The 17,186-nt window shown below is 43.6% G+C and overlaps 1 protein-coding gene across 2 annotated transcripts in view; it reads right to left on the reverse strand.

Annotated features, from left to right (window-relative positions):
• Nucleotides 1-17,186, reverse strand: part of PLD1 (phospholipase D1) — a 115,597-nt gene that overhangs the window by 55,882 nt on the left and 42,529 nt on the right. For both annotated transcript variants that reach the window (XM_083739272.1, XM_083739271.1), the window contains exons 3-8: nucleotides 15,587-15,714; nucleotides 13,937-14,082; nucleotides 12,986-13,094; nucleotides 10,955-11,020; nucleotides 5,282-5,340; nucleotides 4,636-4,728 (exon numbers count right to left, since the gene is read on the reverse strand). In XM_083739272.1, the coding sequence (XP_083595398.1) occupies nucleotides 4,636-4,728; nucleotides 5,282-5,340; nucleotides 10,955-11,020; nucleotides 12,986-13,094; nucleotides 13,937-14,082; nucleotides 15,587-15,714 (601 nt within the window). The remainder of the gene's footprint in view (nucleotides 1-4,635; nucleotides 4,729-5,281; nucleotides 5,341-10,954; nucleotides 11,021-12,985; nucleotides 13,095-13,936; nucleotides 14,083-15,586; nucleotides 15,715-17,186) is intronic.

Consider the following 17,186-nt stretch of genomic DNA (forward strand, 5'->3'; position numbering starts at 1 on the left):
TGCCCAACATGGTAAGCCACAATATGGAGCCTGGGCTAGTGACCCATGCAGACCTTGCCCGACCCAGAAATAAATGAGGCTTCCAGGTTAGACTGGGATTTGTGCCTTGACAATACCAGCCCTCACTCCTGTCCCTTTGGCTTGTGACTTCCAGCTCTCGATTTATCTCATTGTGTGAGCACCCGAGGCCCAGCCCTGCAGGGCTGTGACACATGTGAATCAGAATTCCGAATGGTTTATTTATAAAGGCATGCTTCCTTAATTCCAGTAAAGTTAATGGGAAGGGTACTGCAATGCTTTGAAAAAGGTTTAATTGCCAAGCAACAGGCTCTGCAGCATAACAGACACCAATCTGGGTGGGGTGGGGGGAGAGATGGCAATCACTTTCTTCAACATACACTTCCTAAGAACTGTGGGAGGAGGAACTGATTTATATCTAAAATCTCTTCAAAGCTATTTTTAACCATCTGGGCATGGGCACACGTAATTGGTGTACTGAAATGCACATTTTGCAAAGCTTCGTTCTTGGAATGCATGCATTTACCCCAAGGGGAAGGAAATTGCGCTTAGGAACATAGGAAGGTGCTTTCGTCAGGTCACTGATCCAAATAGCTCAGTACAGTGGTACCTCAGGTTAAGTACTTAATTCGTTCCGGAGGTCCGTGCTTAACCTGAAACTGTTCTTAACTGTTCTTAACCTGTTACAGATAGATAGCCGTGTTGGTCTGCCATAGTCAAAACAAAAAAATTCCTTCCAGTAGCACCTTAAAGACCAACTAAGTTAGTTCTTGGTATGAGCTTTCGTGTGCATGCACACTTCTTCAGATACTACTGGAAGGAATTTTTTTGTTCTTAACCTGAAGCACCACTTTAGCTAATGGGGCCTCCTGCGGCTGCCGTGCTGCCGGAGCACGATTTCTGTTCTCATCCTGAAGCAAAGTTCTTAACCTGAAGCACTATTTCTGGGTTAGCGGAGTCTGTAACCTGAAGCGTATGTAACCTGAGGTACCACTGTACTGTCTACACTGACTGGCAGCAGTAGTCCATTGTTTCCAGCAGGGGTCTTTCACAGCCCTGTGTGGAGAACCTGAGACATAGGAACTAAGGAAGTTGCCTTGGACTGAGTCAGATAACTGGTCCATTTGCCTCACTATCGCCTACAACTGGCTGGAAGCAGCTCTCCTGGGTTTCAGACAGGCCTTTCTTCCTAGCCCTAACTGGAGATGCCAGGAAGTGGCCAACAATGGAAAGCCTGGGAGCAGGACCTGAATGCAAAGCACACCTGCCAACCCCTCTCATTCCCCTCTCTTGCATTGCTTCACGGGGTCTCTGCCATGGGAGCATATTCACCCAGTGCTTTTCCAGCTGCACTGGCTCCCGGTGGAGTACAGGGTCAGATTTAAGGTGCTGGTTTGGACCTTTAAAGCCCTTCACGGCCTAGGACCCTCGTGCCTATGGGACCGCCTCTCCCGGTATGCCCCACGGAGAGCCTCAAGGTCCATAAATAGCAACACCCTAGTGGTCCCAGGGACTTTTCAACACTGGCACCGGCCTGGTGGAACGCTCTGCCTCATGAGACCAAGGCCCTGCAGGATCTGATTTCTTTCCACGGGGCCTATAAGACAGAGTTGTTCCACCTGGCCTTTGGCTTAGAATCAATTTGACTCCCTCCCCCTCTTTCTTTCTTTTTTCCTTTCTCCTCCTGTGATGAGGCTGCATTTCAATGTTTTAATGTTGTATTTTAATCTTGTTTTTTAAGCTGCATTTCAATCAACTTGTTTTTATTATTGGTTGTTAGCCACCCTGAGCCCGGTCTTGGCTGGGGAGGGCGGGGTATAAATAAAATGTATTATTATTATATTATTATTGTGTTGCCAAACAGGATGAGGAAGCTGGGGCTTCCCCTCAGTTAAGCGAGGGGCTTCACCCCACCTCACAGCAGAGCCAAGCTGCTCACTGTTATGTACTGAAGTTCTCACCCTGGGCCAGCAGGGGGATACTGTAGATAGTTATGCAAATGAAGGATCGAAAGTGGCGTTCAGTGATTGGATAGTTTGTATGCAAATGAAGGATTGAAAGTGATGTTCAGTGATTGGCTAGTTACAGAAAATGGTTACTGTTGCATTCTAGTGGAGCTCTATATAAGCAGGCTGACTGAGCTCCTTAGTTCAGTTCTGTTCCAGCTTACAAATAAAGAGCTGCTTTGGAAGAATCGCTGTGTCGTCTGATATGTTCGCCCCCAACTTAACACTCACAGTAAGTGTGTTAGATAGACTAGGCCTTGGGGGAATCTGCTGTTTGGCATATCTGCCAGGGATTCGCCTCTGCCTTCCCCTTGATGGGAGTTGAGCCAGACATTGGACGCCCCATAACATGAGGAATTGAGGTCATTTCTCTGGTGGCAAAGCTAGCTGGCGGAGACAATGACTTGAGTGTAACATTGACCCCAGCCTGGCCAGGACCAGAGCTCTGCATCGTGTTCTCATTGCAGACTGAATCGAGTTTTTGTGAGATGCCTCAGGACAGTCCAGTACTTCTCAGAAGGGACAATGAGGCAGGGAACACAATGCACTTTTGCTGAGTTGGCGCTCAAGGTTGTCTCACATCTGCCTCTGGCGCATAACGAATTATTTTTTTTTTTTTTAAGGAGGAAGAGGGAAAACAGGCTTAAGAGAATTTTGTTGTTGAACAAGGAAGAGGTGGACTTAAGGTTGAGTCTTTTGACACTACAATGCTAAGCAGGGTTCGGTGGGATTCACTGCTTAGAGAGTTTGCTTAGATTGCAACCTGAGAGGGTGAAAATTGCAAGGGGCACAATTAATATACAGTGGTACCTCAGGTTACATACGCTTCAGGTTACAGACTCTGCAAATCCAGAAATAGTGCTTCAGGTTAAGAACTTTGCTTCAGGATGAGAACAGAAATCGGGCTCCAGCAGTGTGGTGGCAGCAGGAGGCCCCATTAGCTAAAGTGGTGCTTCAGGTTAAGAACAGTTTCAGGTTAAGTACGGACCTCCAGAACGAATTAAGTACTTAACCTCAGGTACCACTGTACCACAGGGACAGGGGGAAAGGGGAAGACAGGCTGATAGCATCAGACTGAATCTAGAATGGGAAAATATCTTAAAGCCAGCCAAATCGAGGGTACTGCTACTATTGGGTTGGATCCAGATTTAATCAGATATAGTGTGGACTCACTGAAACGAACAAGACTAAGTCTGAATCCAACTACATACATTTGTCTAAAAAGCACTCAAAGGCTACTAAGGCAGCACTCTTTGGAAGAATTAATTACCAAAAATAACTTTCAAATAAGCAGGCACAGGATTGTTCTGTTCAGTACTAAATATCCCCCCCCACACACACACATTAGAAACACAAACTGCTGAAAGTTAAAAGTATGACAATTCAACTGGATGTGTAAGACATAAGCCTGCCTATAAAATAGTTTGTTTAGATAGGAGTGTTTTCTGAGCAGGTCCCAAAAACCTGCAAAAATTGAATCTCGGGAGCATTAGCAACAGTATTCAAATTGATCTTAATTCAACAGGTGATCTCGTTGTGCAGCCAAGACCTGACTCACACAGGCCTTTAATTGATTCACTCCAGTAACTACTAATGCACCTTCTCTCAAATCAAACTCCTCGTTCTTGCTCTTTAAAAGACAGCCCCAGCTTTCAACCGTCCTAATGGACAGGCACAAAAGACTGTATTTGGAAGCTGAATTCTATCCTAAAGCAATTTATCGGATTGCTAGAAGATGTACTCAATTTTAACCAGGGCATAGCAAAAAGGATTGTTTACTTGGGAAAGTGTGGCCCAATTCTGGTTGCTGCAGCTCAGAAAGAATGGGGAAAGGTTCAGAAAAGGGCAACCAAAATAACCAAGGCATTGGATCAACTCCCTGATGTTTACGTTACAGGTTACATTTGGGGTTTAGTTTAGAAAACTGGAGGTGTGTAAGATCCTTCTGGTTGCTAAACTAGGTGTGAGATCATAGATTAGTTGTAGTACCTGCAGGTAATTTTTTTCTTAAGCAATTCTTTTTGCTGTCATCAGCTTGCTTTGCATGTAAATCCTAAGCAAAAGTATGGCTTAGCGTAAATGAGAAAACATGACGGTGCACGTTTGGAAAATCGAGGCCACTTCACTCCTGCTGCCATGCTACTGGGAATGATGAAGACATTGTTGGGCTTCGCATTACATGGCTTGCATCTCAATCCGGGCTCATGGTTTGTCCCTCCGTTCATGGTTTGTTTAGGGGAGACAAACCACAAGTCTAGGTTTGGATGTATTGCTAAGCCAAGCCATGGTTTAGCTCCTGGTGTCATGGCGGCAGTGAGACCAGGGCAGGAGTGAAGTAGCTACAATTTTCTAAATGTGCCCAAGCATGCTTTCTCATTCATGTTAAACCGTAGTTAGGTTCAGCATTATACACAACTAGAGCCCAAAGTTTTGACATAAAGCTGGATCCCTCTTGCTGTTCTGGCTTCTGAGATTCAGAATTTTTTTTTTCTTGTTTTCCTCCTCCAAAAACTAGGTGCGTCTTGTGGTCTGGTGCGTCTTATAGAGCGAAAAATACGGTACTTTCCCACCCTGCTGTACAAACCTGAAAAGTCAATTTTTATAAAAGTACCTCTTTGACCACCGGTAGCACAGCTGTCCTTGCCCACAGCAATTCAAACCAGGTATTCTATGTCCTCCAGACCTTTTCATAATCATGCCCTCTCTGAAAGCAAAGAGCAGAGAGAGGAAACATTGCTTTAGCAAGCACTTGGAAGAAGCAATAGTTTGCAACCTGTTGCGAAGAGAAGTCTATACGCAAAACCTGTCTCACCACTACTGAAGACTTTTGAGCCAGATTACAGTCATACAAGAAGACTTTGATGCAATCCCATTTTACATACCAGAAATGATCTCCAATAGGAGATTCCATTTCCTAACAATTTCCATAAAGGGCTTGCCTTTAATGTATTCCTGTTTGTTCAGGTGAACAGCTTCCTAGTCGAAGGGCCCCTCCAGACTGGGGTTTGTTTGCAGTTTTGCATGCGTATTACGCAACATGTCCCTGATACAACAGTAGTACTGGGCTGTCAATCATTTTGATTGATTAGCTGTTCTGCAATGCTTCCCCAGCGTTACTGCATGCTTGCTGTCTGGAGGGGGGCAGCACATGCTCCCCAAAACTTTTGCAGGCACAGTCTTGAGAAAGAGGCCTCCACTTGGTTTATGGGCAAAGGGCAGGATATATGTTTTAGAAGCAAGGAAACAACGAAACTTACATGCCCTTCGGTCCAAGATCATGGATAAATGACAGCTGACTTACACCAAGGAATTCCAGCTGAAAATACAAAAAGGACACCTATTATCTGAATGCAAAAGTCCAAGAAAATAATTGAAGGTTTGGGGCACTTTTTTTGGGGGGGGGGTGTACAGGGCCCACACACAAGGTGGCTGTTTCCTTAACACCACCACTACCCTGTGGGTTTGTGATGGGGACAAGAAGTCTGTATGTGGCTTTGCCTTTGTTTGTTTTTTTATAATAATATTTATTGAAGTTTTAAAGGTTACAAAAAGAAAAGAAGAAAAAACACCAAATTAAACAAAAACAAGACAACACATCACAATAAAAAAACAGAAAAATAGAAACAATTAAAAAACAAATCGAACCTTCCCATAGCTTATCTTTCATTTGCTTGTTTCCTTGACCTCCTCACACCTCCCTTTTTTGTATTCTAGTTCAGTTAGCTATTTCAGCAAATCCTTTCCATCTTTCCCAATTTTTGTTCTATAATTTATCTTAATATGATGTAACTTTACATTCTCTCCTTTCACCAATTAACAATCTATTTTTACTTAATCCTTTATAACATTTCCACTAAAACCACATAATTTCATTCCAGCATCCTTCTAACATTCCTTAATTTTACAATGTTTCTGCAAATAAACTTTAAATTTCTTCCAATCTTCTTCCACCGACTCTTCTCCCTGGTCTCTGTATGTGGCTTTGCCTTTGAACCCATCCTTATTCTACCTCAGACTAACAATGGCCTGGCAATAATAATAATAATAATAATAATAATAATAATACCTTTATTGTCAATGTACAACCAGTGTACAATGAAATTAACCGAGCCTCCCCCTCCACAAACACTCAGTCTCACTGCATTCTGTGTGCTTGTCTTACAACACACCAACCCCAAAGGTCAGTTGCACTATATTATTTCCCATTCAGCAGCCTAAAAGCCCACAGATAGAAACTGTTTTTTAGCCTGTTGGTACGACTGATTATACTTCCATATCTCCTGCCCAAGGGTAGAAGATTAAAAAGGTACTGGCCGGGGTGTGAGTTGTCCCTGATATTTTTTCTTGCTCTCCAAAGGCAACGATCCCTTGCGATGTCATCCAGCGGACTCAAGGGACAGCCCATGATATCATGTGCTGTGTTCACCACCCTCTGTAAATACTTTCTGTCTGTGGCTGTCAAGCCAATGTACCACACTGTGATACAGTATGAGAGGACACTTTCTATTGTGGACCGGTAGAAGGAGGTCATCAACTGTTGTTTAACATTGTTATTTTGCAAGACCCTGGGAAAATGGAGTCTTTGTTAGGCCTTTCTAACCACCTGAGTTATATTGTTTTTCCAAGTGAGGTCTTCACTAAGGTAAACTCCCAGGAATTTAAAGGAAGAGACTCTCTCCACACCCCACACCCCCCGATATACAACGGGGCTAGTTCCCCTCTCTTCCTCCAAAAGTCCAACACCATATCCTTTGTCTTGCTAATATTTAAAGATAAAGGTAAAGGGACCCCTGACCATTAGGTCCAGTCGTGACCGACTGTGGAGTTGCGGAGCTCATCTCGCTTTATTGGCCAAGGGAGCCGGCATACAGCTTCCAGGTCATATGGCCAGCATGACTAAGCCGCTTCTGGCAAACCAGAGCAGCGCACGGAAACGCCGTTTACCTTCCCGCCGGAGCGGTACCTATTTATCTACTTGCACTTTGACATGCTTTCGAACTCCTAGGTTGGCAGGAGCAGGGACCGAGCAACGGGAGCTCACGCCGTCACAGGGATTCGAACTGCCGACCTTCTGATCGGCAAGTCCTAGACTCTGTGGTTTAACCCACAGCGCCACCCACGTCCTTGCTAATATTTAGGTTCAAGTTATTCTCTAAGCACCATGTAGATACTTTTTGAACCTCCCCCCTGGATTTGCCTCATGAATCCAAGCACACATTGCATTCTGAACTGGAGATTCCAATGAAGGCAGTGCCAACTGTGTCTTCTTTGGCAGAGATGAATGCATGCTGGGTCAGAACATTGGTCCAATATTATCTACCCTGACTGGCCCTGGCTGTCCAGGGTCTCATGCAGATGTCTTTCCTACTACCTGACTCTTTTAACTAGAGGTGACAGGGATTGAACCTGGCACCTTCTATATGCGAAGTGTTACCACTGAGCTATAGTTCCTCCCCACAAGGCATGTACAATATACTGTAGCTGTCCGGATCTCCGGACATTGTGTAGCATTTTTGTATACATGAATTTTTGCGTTTGGCGAAAACCTTACATAACAAAAGTTAAAGTGCATTAGTTCTTAAAAACAAACAAACAAACAAACAAACAAACAAACAAACAAGGTTAATCTTTTTCCATAATCTGAGGTCAGTGGTCACTTTATTTATGCACTGGGTGCCCAGGTCTCAGTACTTAGGATAGAAGAAGGGTGGGTTGGTATCGGGAAGTTGAAACCACAAGATTTTATTTTTTTTCTCACAGCATTGATTGAGAAAAGTAACTTGTGCTAAGAGTCATCAGTGTTATCATCATTAAAATTTTGTGTTTTATCTTTAGCACATTACTTTGTTCATTTTTTAACATGAAAAAGATGTATGTATGTGTGTGTGTGATTTTTTTTAATGGCTGCCATCGGGAATTGGGGAGAATTCAGCTCAGCCTGAAAAATGAATCTACCTAATTCAGATTTGTCAAAACAATATGCAAATTGAAGCACAGTCATCCTTCAAAACTGGCAGGTCTCTGAATTTTGCAATACAGTTCCCCAGATAAGTAATGTGTACAAAAATGCATATACAAGGATAAAACGTGCCTTAAAATGCATATGTATTAGTACAATAGATAACAAAAAAGCATTCTATTAGGGAAAATTACTTGGCAAAAATATGTGTATTATGCAAAATTGCATTAAACCATTTTTCAGAGAAGTGTGCACTGAAATGCAGATGAATTTTCATGATTTATTTATTTTTAATTGCAAACCAATGTGGAAATATGGAGGATTGAAGCTAAGATTTCAAAAATGAGAATCAGGGAGAATCAGACAGATTCGCTCATCCCTAACTGCCTTAGGCATTTATTTAAAGTAAGGCTCTGCTTCTGCAGATTTTCAGGTCCCTCAAACTGTGAATGTTACCCGAGCAATCATTAAGAGCAACACAGAATGCCTTTAAAACCTGCATTTTTCCATCACCAAGAAATGCCATATAGAGAGGATAACTACTGTATTTTTCGCTCTATAAGACGCACCAGACCACAAGACGCACCTAGTTTTTGGAGGAGGAAAACAAGAAAAAAAATATATTCTGAATCTCAGAAGCCAGAACAGCAAGTAGGATCGCTGCACAGTGAAAGCAGCAATCCCTCTTGCTGTTCTGGCTTCTGTGATAGCTGCGCAGCCTGCATTCGCTCCATAAGACGCACACACATTTCCCCTTACTGTTTAGGAGGGGAAAAGTGAGTCTTATAGAGCAAAAAATACAGTACATCCTCTGTGTCTGTGCTTGAAATTTGACCCTCTCCCAGCTGTCCTCAGAAAGGCCCAATAACCCATTCAGGTTTCTGAATGATCTGTGGCAGAAATAGCCTAGCTATGCAGCAGAGGAATGTGAAAGATTTGGTATCAATGCCTATTGTTGCATCAAAAGAACATCGAGGAGGGATCAACTGAAGGGAGAAGGGATAATGCAATGCAAACAAACAAACAAACAAACAAACAAACAGCAAAGTGACAGCTGTTAGCTGCAAATAAACCCAATGGACCTTTTGTGCCTATTGACTGCACAAGTCAGATTCTTATAAGCCAAAACTGAAGGAAAACTTGATGCAATGTGGACCAGCAGCACGCCTTGTTTTCTGGCAGCTATTTCTTTCATGTTCCATTTACGTGGGAAACAAATATGGTAGCTTTTGTTAGCACCTCTGGTATATTTTTGAAAGCTGCTTATTTGTTTACTACCTCTTAAGATGTCAAAACCAAATTCTGCATGATGGTTCCCGAGACCAAGAAACACATTTTCGATCTGTGCTTGGGTGCCATTTTGAATCAAGATAGTGGGCTGAACCTTACAAAACTGCACTGGTTCTTTTGGTTTCTCAGAATTCCTGAGCAATGCCAGGTGTGAGGCTGCTAGAGTTAATATTGTATGGTCAGAACCCAAGCTTGGTTTAGTCTGCCAAGCTAAGACCTACTCTCAGAGAGCAGTTATCAGGAAACACAAGGAAGGTCTCTTATTTGCCTTGAAAACAGAGAACTTTAAGAGGTAGGAAGCTGCCTTTATCAAGGCTGGCTAAGTGCAGATGTTCATGCTCAACCATAGTTAGGGAAAATAAACTATGGTTAAGTTGATGCTTGCACAGGGTCTAAAATCTGTCCCGCTCCAAGTATCCTGTGCAACATGGAAAGAGATCCTGGCGTGCATCCCTAGAAGTGTACTTGGATGATTTGTATAACTGCAATCTTTAGTAAATGAATCAGATATATTAATCAGTTAGGCATGTCCTGATTCTAAAAAAAAAAAAAGTATTTGATTTATCCAGAAGCACACTTTAAAAAAAACATTTACTTGTGTTACTTATGTTTAATCTTAATATTTACAAAAATCTGTAGACAGCAAGAGGTATTCTCCTCTTGCAAGACGTATTCTCTTTTCATTTCACGCAGAAGGGAATACAGTGGGACCTTGGTTCTCAAACGCCTTGGTACTCAAACAACTTGGAACCCAAACACTGCAAATCCGGAAGTAAGTGTTCCGGTTTGCGAACTTTTTTTGGAAGACAAATGTGGTTTGTTTTGAGTGCCACATTTCCGTTTTGAGTGTTACACTGAGGTCTATCTGTTTTTTCTATTTATTTTGCATTTTTGTTTTTGTGGCTGTGTGGAACCCAATTCAGCTACTGATTGATTGATTGCGTGACTGCTGTACATTGATTACTGCTTTCATTTTATGGATCAATGGTCTCGTTAGATAGTAAAATTCATGTTAAATTGCTGCCTTGGGGGTTGTTTTTAAAAGTCTGGAATGGATTAATCCATTTTGCATTACTTTCTATGGGAAAGCGAGCCTTGGTTTTGTAACGCTTTGGTTTTGTAACGGACTTCCGGAACGAATTAAATTTGAGAACCAAGGTACCACTGTACCTCTTCTGTGATGGCTCCTAGTGCAACCTATACATCAGGTGGATGCAGAGAATGTGGTGCTGTTCAGATGTTGTGGACTACAACTCCCATGACCCCAGCCATGGGGTGATGGGATTTGTAGTCAGCAACTTCTGGAGGGCACCATATTAGCTCCTATAGCTCTGCCTTCCATGCATCTTCTGTAAACAAAAGCAATATACGATTTCTATTGATATGAAAAAATTATGCAGATTGAAACCAATTAAAAATAAATACACTGAAACAAATACAACTAATTGGCTAAGATTTCTTCTTCTTTTAAATGAGCAGCACCTCAGGCTGCTTGTGCAATTGCTGTGTGACCCTGGAAGAACTTTTGCAAACAGCTTTGAGTTGTTGTTGTTGTTGTTGTTGTTGTTGTTGTTTTTCTACAATCAAGCAGTATACAAACATTATGAAATAAATAATAAAATAAATAAACTTGGCAAACAAAAGCAAAGGGAAGAGGCGCTTGGCACAGTTCATCACTTACTGTTCCGTGATAGTTTCTGTACAACGGCATTTTTAGGAGGTTTGTTAAGTAATCTTCCAGTTGTTTCTGCAAGGCAAACACAAAATACTCTACTGCATCTCATTTCTTACTTATGTTATCATTGCTTTTCAGAATCAGAAAAGTCCAAGCGGTACAAACAAGCAAGCCTCCATTTCAACTAGCAACCTGAACCTAGATGTTGCTCTCCATCATGTGAAAAAGGGGGCAGGAGTGGAAGAAGGAAAGGGAGAGGAGTGATTAATAGCAGGTGTCGAATGAATGAAGGGGAAAGGAAAGAGAAAGAGATTCCAGGCACCAGGGCAAGGGTTACGTGGAATGACTAGGAACTTGACATGTGCAGAAAAGTAAAAGGAAGACAGCGCAGAGAATTCAGGAGCATCTTTTGCAATTGTCTAGTATGGATTATCAGCAAGGATCTCAATCCTGCGAATCTGTCACTCCATCCACACAATGCAGATAACCCGCCTGACTGCATTTATTCACGGTGAACACAATGGTTGCAAAACAAGAAGCATGTTCAAAGTGTTGCGCACAAGACTACGGGCAGGTTCACGCCTGAAACGCTCACCTTTTCACAAATCCTCCACTGCCAGCAACAGTTTGCTTGGAGTGAAAAACTGTAGGTGGGCGATGCTTGCGTCTAACCCATATTTGTTGTGCTTCCTCCTGGATTTGTCTCTTTCTGCCTGTTTGACTACAAGAGCATCGATAGCCAGAGCGATCTGAACTTAACTGGGGTCTGGGAGAATCAGGGCAGATTCTCAACATTGCATCCAAAGCCCAGCCAACTCATGCTGGCCAGAGCGGAAAGTGGGGCAACGGCTTCCTTTCCCTTTTCTCCTTGCTAGCACCCTCCTCACATCCAAAGCCACCAGTGCCCTATCTGTGCTCTGATACGCTGATGGCAGAATTGCTAGGAGGTAACTGGGGCTTCTACTGCAGTGGGGCACCCCTTCCCCACTAGCATTCCTCTTGGCTGCTGGAGGCTAGCAGAGAAGAACCTACACACACACACACACACTCACACACCAGTCATCGACTTGGGGAGTTAGCACTGCACATCTGTTGTTACTGCAAAATCCCATTCTGCTGTCCAAGGCGCCATTCCAGTCAAGCTAGGGATGGTCAGCTGTTAATATCAATAAGTTTAAGTCACTATCAATAGGCCAGGCAGGGGTGGTACACATTTATCTTCCTGAAAGCCACATTCCCACATGCGGGTGGCGGACTGGGTAGGACAATGAATGCAAATTGTACCCGTGTGCTGCAAGTTGGCTTCTACACAAACTGTCACAGCGCTGTCAGGCAAGGAAGGAACTAACTATTATAAAAAAGCACACTTACACGTTAGGAAAAGGCATGTCCATCAGTCCTATATCTCTCAGCTACTCCGAGATGTGCACCTGATGAGGCAGCTGCTGCAACAGAGAGGCCCTGCACCCGACTTCAGCTTATGTATCTCCCCCCTCCAAGCTGTGCACAGTCAGCCGAAGACTACGCCTGCAGGAAACCTTCTGTTCCTCCCTCTTCACCCCTCTACTGGTCCTGGGAGACAGTGGAGCAGGAGAGACGGGGAGAGGAGGAGGAGGTGTGGAAGCCAGCATGACCTATCTCTCCCTCCTCCTGCATCTCGTTCTTCCCTCTCCAGTCCTAAAGCTTCTCCTGCCTCTGACTCTCTTCTCCTGGCTGTAATGGGCTCCCCCAGATCACGGATCCCTTCTTCCAAGTCAATCTCCAACCAGCTTTCTCCCAGTGCTCAGTCATCAGTATCCAGCCAGTTCCTGACACAAACTCACACTCTCCTCTCTGTCTTTCATCCAGACCAAGCAAAAAGCATCATCAAAGTTCAAGGGCAAATTCCAGCCAGGCAGAAACACTTGAGTTGTAAAGCAGAGCCATAGAGGGTACATGGCCTGGGGAGAGGGGGTGTGATTCGGGGAGAGTCCCCAGGGCCTGAGAGAAGGGCTTGGAATAGGGTTGAAGACGATCCACAAGAGGAAGGATGCTTACCCTTCTGCTGGACAGGTGTTCTTCTCTGGCCATATTGTCAGAGGTGCGCGGTAAGTTCGGCATTTGCCTTGCCTCTCCCCTTTTGATGGTCTGCCTTCGGACCGTGTGTCTGAAAAATACAGCGATCGGGTTGTCTGGAGGGTTTTTGTTTTTTTGCCAAATCTTTTTTTATGGGCTTTCAAATTTTTACAGTGATCATGTATTCTGCCCTCCATGCAGGAGAACAGAATCTCAGATGTTAAGGTAAATAGGCCACATTGAAAACATTCTTATACCACTTTTACAGTCACGGAGAATCCTGGGAGCTGCAGTTTGTTAAGGCTGCAGACCCCACAGAGCTTCAATTCCTGGCATCATTAGCAAGCTACAGTTTCCCAGGGGTCTCCATGACTGCTAAAATGAGCTATGGGCATGCTTTAAACATATGGTGTAGCTGTGCTCATAAAGTGTGTCTGGATATAAGCCATCTATCCATAGATACATGAACATGAGGAATGTTGCGTTTGTTTTCCTGATTATAATGCTAATACTTGTGTCCCATTTTCTAATGTTCCTTATACACTGCAGGACCTGCTGTGTTATGGAATTGTGGCTTTTCAATAAGCATGCCAGCGTGTAGTGCTAAATTTCATTCACACCGGTGTGTGTGGTGTGACACAACCAAGACCGTCACTGGGTGATGTCACTACTCAGCCATCCATTCCACACATGTGTACTTTGGTTCCCCCAAATTTGCCACTTTTTACTCCCATGATTTTTACGGTTAAAGGGGCTGCAAACAGGTGTGGTTTTTTTTCTGGAATCAAATAACACAGAAATGAGCACTAAACGTTCAAGGTATTCCATTCGTTTTCTGGAAATGGCTCTTATGTCCTGTGAAACCTAAAATACCATGAGGAAATTCCACCACAAGAAAATCATGGCCTAGAAAGGCCTTTGTGCCGTTGTTACCTTCTTGTAGGGATGGGGATCCGAATGAAAGCTTTGTACCGAAGCAGTTCCCTGTGAAACTCTTGGAAGTGCTTGAATTTCCTTTTCACCTGCCATGTAAATTCCCCGTGTGTCAACTCAATGGTGTAAACATGTAGACTCGGCACCTTCAGGAAAGAACAAAGTTGTTTAATGGTGCTAACCCCATTGCATCCTAAAACAAATCGGGTTTCTACAGCCTTCCTGTAATCCAGATAAGATGGGGTCACTGTTAGTGGGCCATTCCCCAGACCAGATGGATGGGAGATTGCTTGCTATTGATGGGGTACACTCCCTCTGAAGGAGTGGGCATGTAGCTTCGGCATACATCTGGACCCTTCGCTGTCGCTTGAGGCTCAGGTGGCCTCGATGGCACAGAGTGACTTCCATCAGCTTCGGCTAGTGGCCCAGCTGTGCCCCTTGTCTGGACAGCGACAGCCTAACTTCTGTCATCTATGCTCTGGTAACCTTTAGGAAGCCCAGACTCAAGAGTTGACCTTGGAACTGGGAGACCTTGGGTGGCATCCAACGAACGACTTCTGTCAGTGCAAGAATTTCCTCTTGTGCAACAGAACTTCCTCCCCCCCTCCTCCGTGTGGCTTGTGCCCTCCCCAAATCTGCTCCGGAGGGTTGGGGAAAACTCCCAAAACAGATTTAGGGGTGCACGAGGCGGAGTGGGGGGTTGTTCCATTGCACAAGTGGAAATCCTTGCACTGCTGGGACCCTTTGGTTGGATCCTGTCAATCTTACCTCTACATTTCTGAAGGACCTGTAAGTTAGCAAGACGAGGAAAGGCCTCTACCTGAGACATTTGAGAGCTTCTTTGAGAGCACAGTGAAGGATCAATTCTTTGCAAGTGCAGAATGGACATTATGTGGCCCTTGCAAAAGTGTCGGTTCCACAAGTCTTCATTACATTTGGAAAAACTTGAACGATTGCATTATTATTATTTTTTACTCAGCAAAATTTCACCATGTCAAAATCAGAGAAGCTCTGCCTTAAAAAGCTTTCGGTCCTATAATGCAAATTCCAATTAGTAGTTAGCATGTTCATCAGCTTCTACAGACGGACCATATATGGTCTCCTATTGTTTTAGAATAGCAGTTTTCTATGGATCAAGTTTAAAGGCTGTTATGTATGTCTGATAAAACATGCAGGTTGGAATTCAACGGGGAGCTGCTAACGAGATTGTTTAATCCAGGCATAGGCAACCTTCAGCCCTCCAGATGTTTTGGCCTACAACTCCCATGATCCCCAGCTAACAGGACCAGCGGTCAGGGATGATGGGAACTGTAGTCCAAAACATCTGGAGGGCCGAAGGTTGCCTATGCCTGGTTTAATCAGTGCAAACATTTCTGTCTCCCAGGTGGAACAAGCTCCCCTCTTCTCCCTCCCTGCCCTGTTCTGGGGGGGGGGGGTGTCTCCCAATTTGGGGAGGGTGCAGGGTTATGCAAGGGGAGGAGTTCTGTTGAGTTGTCCTTAGTTTACCATTTTATTTTCATGCAACTTTCCATCCCACTCTCCGCCTCATAAAGGAAAGCACTTAGCAACAGAAACATGGATGCATCATGAAATGTGAACTGATATATATATATATATTAAAAAGTGCTGCACTGGCAAATAAGATCTGACCTTTGTTGTTGAGGTACAGCGTTCCACTTCCAAAACCCGCACTCGGATTGGACACCCAGTTAGGTAGGGCTGTGTATGGGCCTCTTTAAATCCTTTAGTGTTATAAATGGCAGAGAACGGAATGCCCACTGCAAATGATGAAATGGAAGTTTTGGTACCAGTCCTTTAAAGCACAACTTGGAACACAGCAGCCAAAAGTTTAATATTGAAAGCTGCTAAATAAGAGACATTGCAGCACATAATGGATTTCCCCCCCCAACCAAGTAGCAATGCATGATTCTGTCATTTTCTGTTAAATCTCAGTTTCTCACCTTTTCACTCTTAAATTAAATTGTTATTCACCCTGGGATCTCAGAGAGAGCGACAGGTAATAAATTTAACAACATCACCATATTTCTACATCAGCTTGTGATTTATTTTTTTTAAAAAAGGTCGTCATGAAAACCAATCAGGTGTGTTTCTTTATCCTGCCCCCACCCAAAAAAACCACACCCATCTCTAGTCCTTTACTGGATATGCCAGGGGTTGAATTTAGGGTTTTAAAGCATTTACTCAACACCTGAATTTGGTCTCTCTCCCTCTCTCTCTCTGTTTAAAAAGAGGTTGGATCATTACACACACCACAACTCACATTCCATAATAATCCTTGTGACTGGGGCAGCTTCAGAAATCTGGTCTTGAAGTTTAGTGTTTACCCGGGAGACTCGGAACAAGAGCCTCAAGTGACAACCTACATAATTAAACTGCAGAAAAAAGAGCTAAAATCCACAAAATCTATTTTTAAAAAACCAAGGAGTTCTGTGTGCCAAGGAATTTGTCCTATCATATGCTGAGTGTCCTACATTTCCTTGCAATAAATACAGATTTTAATCTGAAGAGGCACAGAAAACCTGAAGCAGACTGGCGGTGCTCATTCCAAAGTTATCCCTTAATTCACACATCAAGGTCCCATTGCATTCTAACTCACGGGTGAAGATTTAGCAGCAACTGAGATACTGAGATGCAGCTGGGATAAGCTCAGTCAGTAGAGCGTGAGACTCTTAATCTCAGGGTTGTGGGTCCGAGCCCCACGTTGGACAAAAGATTCCTGCATTGCAGAGGGTTGGGCTGGATGACCCTCATGGTCCCTTCCAACTCTACAATTCTATGAAAAGTATGATAAAGACTATGGTTCCTGTTAAAGAAAATATGCTTCACAGTATTTATGCTGCTCAGCGATGCAGATGAATTTTAAACTAAACTCTACTTGTCAAACAAGTGGGGGCGCAGCCTGCTTGGCGCAGCAGTTCATTTTATTTACTGGGCTGGGTTTACTGATACGCTCCCGCCATAAATTCTACGCAAGTCTCTTGGAAACCAGCAGCAGAAACTAGGAAGCCAGAAAAATAAACGACATTTCATCAACCTCCGAGCTATTTGTTTGCAGTTAATTCATTTAGGCAACTGAAAGATTGGGAAGTGATGAAAGAAGGGGAATATTATAATTTAAGTAGCAATACAGAGGAGACAGGCAGCTTGGCAGAGGAACAAGCTTCCATTGTGTACAAAGAAGAATGAAAAGCTCCCTGCTCAAATTATTATTTTGCTGCATGTGTGCTAG

The sequence above is a fragment of the Podarcis gaigeae genome (genome assembly GCF_964106915.1).
Source record: "Podarcis gaigeae genome assembly, chromosome: 5".
Taxonomy (NCBI): domain Eukaryota; kingdom Metazoa; phylum Chordata; class Lepidosauria; order Squamata; family Lacertidae; genus Podarcis; species Podarcis gaigeae.